General features: G+C 40.1%; 1 protein-coding gene across 1 annotated transcript; it reads left to right on the forward strand.

Annotated features, from left to right (window-relative positions):
* The first annotated feature begins 665 nt into the window (after nt 1-665).
* SARC_12601 (hypothetical protein) lies at nt 666-2,848 on the forward strand. Its single transcript, XM_014293287.1, has one exon. It carries the CDS (start codon nt 685-687, stop codon nt 2,161-2,163), a length of 1,479 nt encoding a protein of 492 aa, XP_014148762.1. The 5' UTR covers nt 666-684; the 3' UTR covers nt 2,164-2,848.
* The last annotated feature ends 402 nt before the right edge of the window (nt 2,849-3,250 follow it).

Below are 3,250 nucleotides of genomic sequence, written 5' to 3' on the forward strand. Positions count from 1 at the left end.
CAAGCTATGTCAATACATAATATTAATCTCTTAAAAGTATAATATGTGGAAATATAGGAGAAATAAATAAAATACGAGGAAATTATACAAGAGAAATAATAAATATGTAATATATATATTTATAGAAAAATAGTAAATATGAAAAATGAACGAAATATTTTGTTAGGAAAATAATATATATGAAATAAATATGCCATATATTTTTCATAAATATGCCATATTTTATAAAAATTAGTATTCCTAATTTTAAATTTGTTCATATATTTGTAATTCCTAAAATAATAAATACGTGTATAAAACGTTGAAAATAATAACATGCCCTTTTACGTTTATTTGCATGTGTTCCTCGGTCAGCTCCACACCCCAATGGGCGGCAGGGCTGAGGCGCTGAGCTACCGAGGGCGGACGTGTTGCCCGCCGCTGCATATTTTTATAGTTCTAAATATGTTCTTTTTTAGCACGAGACTATGCAAATTCTCCAAAGATGTGAGGTTCCCATTCACGCCCGGAATATTACAGGATGTTATGTTCACGAATCAATAGACTATTTAGTTTATTATGGTTCAAAATAGTCGTTATAGGCAGATTATGGCATGAATAAAGTGACAAGAATATGTATATATAAATAAAGCCTGGGAATATAAAAAAAACAGATCACACTTTTATGTGCCTGTATCAATCACAATGTCAGCTAATCTAGCACCAGTATCAGTCGGTCTGCTAATAGTTTTTGCAAGTATCATTTTCTATTACATACGTAGACGAACGGCAAGAATCATTGATGAAGCAAAAGAGAAATATGGACCAGGCACCGAACCCTGCGCTCCCGGGGATTATATGTGGAAGCTAGATACTGAGTACAATAAGTGCATGATCAGTGCCGCAATGTTGGTTCGTAATGGAACGCTCGAAGATGTCAACGCTGTCACAGAGAAGCTGATCCAGAACCCATGGTTTAGACGATTTACCGACCGTTTGGCTTTGTACGAGGACCAGCCTTTTTGGGTGAAGGATACTAATTTCAAGAAAGAAAATCATGTGCACCGGGTTCTACTCGAAGATTCTGAGAAGCCAACCAATAGTACTGAATTGAAGGAATGGATTGGACGATCAATCGTAGCTGATCTCCCCATAGACCGCCCGTTGTGGAAAATGGTAATCCTTGAGAACTACGAGAAGTGCAACGACGGCTCCGGCGACAGTATGTCATGCGTTCTCCTGATGGCGCATCATGTTGTGGGCGATGGTGTTGCATTCAGCTACATGATGATGTCCATGTTGGAGACCAAATCTCAAGTGTCGAACGATATCAAGGTAGAGAAAAAAAAGCAGGTAGCTCCAAACAAGGCACCGATGAAGCCACGTCAGCAACCCGCATGGCTTACCTGGTTGTTCGTTGCTTTGTACACAATTCCAATCGTCGGGAAAATCTTATTCGCCAAGGCAGACGTTAACCCCTTCAAAACACAAAATGTGACCGGCAGAAAGGTCGTGGGTATGTTAGACACTCCTATTCAAATGGTCAGATTCAACGCTGTTCGCAAAAAGCTAGGCATGTCTGTGAACGATGTTTTCATGGGAATAGTCAGTTGTGCTCTCCAGCGATTGTTTGCGCGTATCGAACCAAATAATGATGTGAAGAGTATCAAAGCCGCTATGATGGTCAATATGCGAAGCAACCCCTACGCCGCCAAAATGGAGAATCAATTCGCTACACCGATATTTGACATGGATGTAACCAACTCTGATCCGCTGGTAGCTTGCAAGAAGATGGTGCCAGTGATGAATACATTTAAAACAGTACCCATCGCGAAAGTTTTTTTCACATCCATTGCACTCGTAGCGGACTTGCTCCCTTACATGTTTAATCGGACCCTCCTGGACTACCTAGCCAGCAAAGCATCGTGTGTTTTAAGTAATGTACCCGGCCCTTCAGAGCCTATGTTTTTCAATGGAAAATTACTTGAGAGAATAGCAGCATGGTCCCCTCAGCGGAAAAGTGTTTCGTTCGGTATGACAATGTACACCATCGGCGGGAATGTAAATGTTGGCGCAATAATGGATACAGGAGCCGCAGACAAGGCACAGGCACTTGTGGACGAGTTTGTTGCTGTGTTTGATGAGCTTGAGATTGCATTGGAACTAGACGGCGCAAAGCTTTAAATTGTAGCTGCCTGCTATTTAAATTTTGGTTGAAGAACATATAAAGCTAGCTGCAAGTTGGACCACATTTCAAGAATATACGCAGATTGGGGATAGAGGAGCGTTCCGACAACTTCCATTACGTAAAGTTATCATTTTTCAATCCGATCGAAATAGGAGACCGCGCACATGTATTCCCGCTGAGAAAACGAGAATCCCTCGCTAGCGGATAACATGCGCCAATTTTTTTGTCAGCGTGGTTTGATATTGTACAGAAACCGTGTTATGACTAGTATCTATAAGGAATTGTATTACGTTGTATATATCTATGACTATTGTGTGCAGCTATTGATATCGAAAGCTCCATAATAGTCGCCAAGTATATCGCTACCTACTGTTGGACCACGTGATTACGGAGTACAGTACAAAGTCGAGTGTTTGCATAGGAACACATATTCTGTTGGATATGAACAGTTCTGGCGATACGGGCTAAATTTTAGTTGTTGAATGAGATGGTGCGAGTAAAGGTATTTATGGAGGGCACGTCAGCCGTATATTTTGTACGTGTAAAACCGAAGCACAATAGTTGTCGTCGTCATAGCTAATATCAGGGTCAACCCATTCACGTAACTTGCACATAATAAAGTTCAATTTGTGACAGGTCACGAAGTGTTTATATAAAAAAGAGTCGATATTAATATTGGCCACCTGATTCACTTTCAATAGGTTGTCCAAACAGATGATGTGTGATTGTCATTATTGAATGTTGCAGGGTTGCCATGAGAGGTGAAATGGAAACTATTAGACGTCCAATCAGAAATAAATACATGCAGTCGGTAAAGGGTATTTAAAAAAACAAAAAGTGAACCGTGAAGTTTGTGAACAGAAAACACTAAACAATGAACTTGTGAAGCACTGTGAAGCTAAACATAATTATTTGTAAAAGAGTATGTACATACAAGCAACGAAAGACAAAGACAGGCTTTGTATGTATTGCATAAAAAGGGCAGGTGAAGACCACCCGCTATCTTAATCTTCCTGCTGGCCCGTACAGTAAAGGAAGTGTTCAGTAATCAAAACGCATTCGGATAAAGCACTTAGCCGGTAT

This window comes from Sphaeroforma arctica, assembly GCF_001186125.1.
Source record: "Sphaeroforma arctica JP610 unplaced genomic scaffold supercont1.2430, whole genome shotgun sequence".
NCBI lineage: Eukaryota > Ichthyosporea > Ichthyophonida > Sphaeroforma > Sphaeroforma arctica.

What these genes read in the sequence shown, in the direction of transcription:
- SARC_12601 (XM_014293287.1), top strand. Translation starts at nt 685, where the DNA reads ATGTCAGCTAATCTAGCACCAGTATCAGTCGGTCTGCTAATAGTTTTT.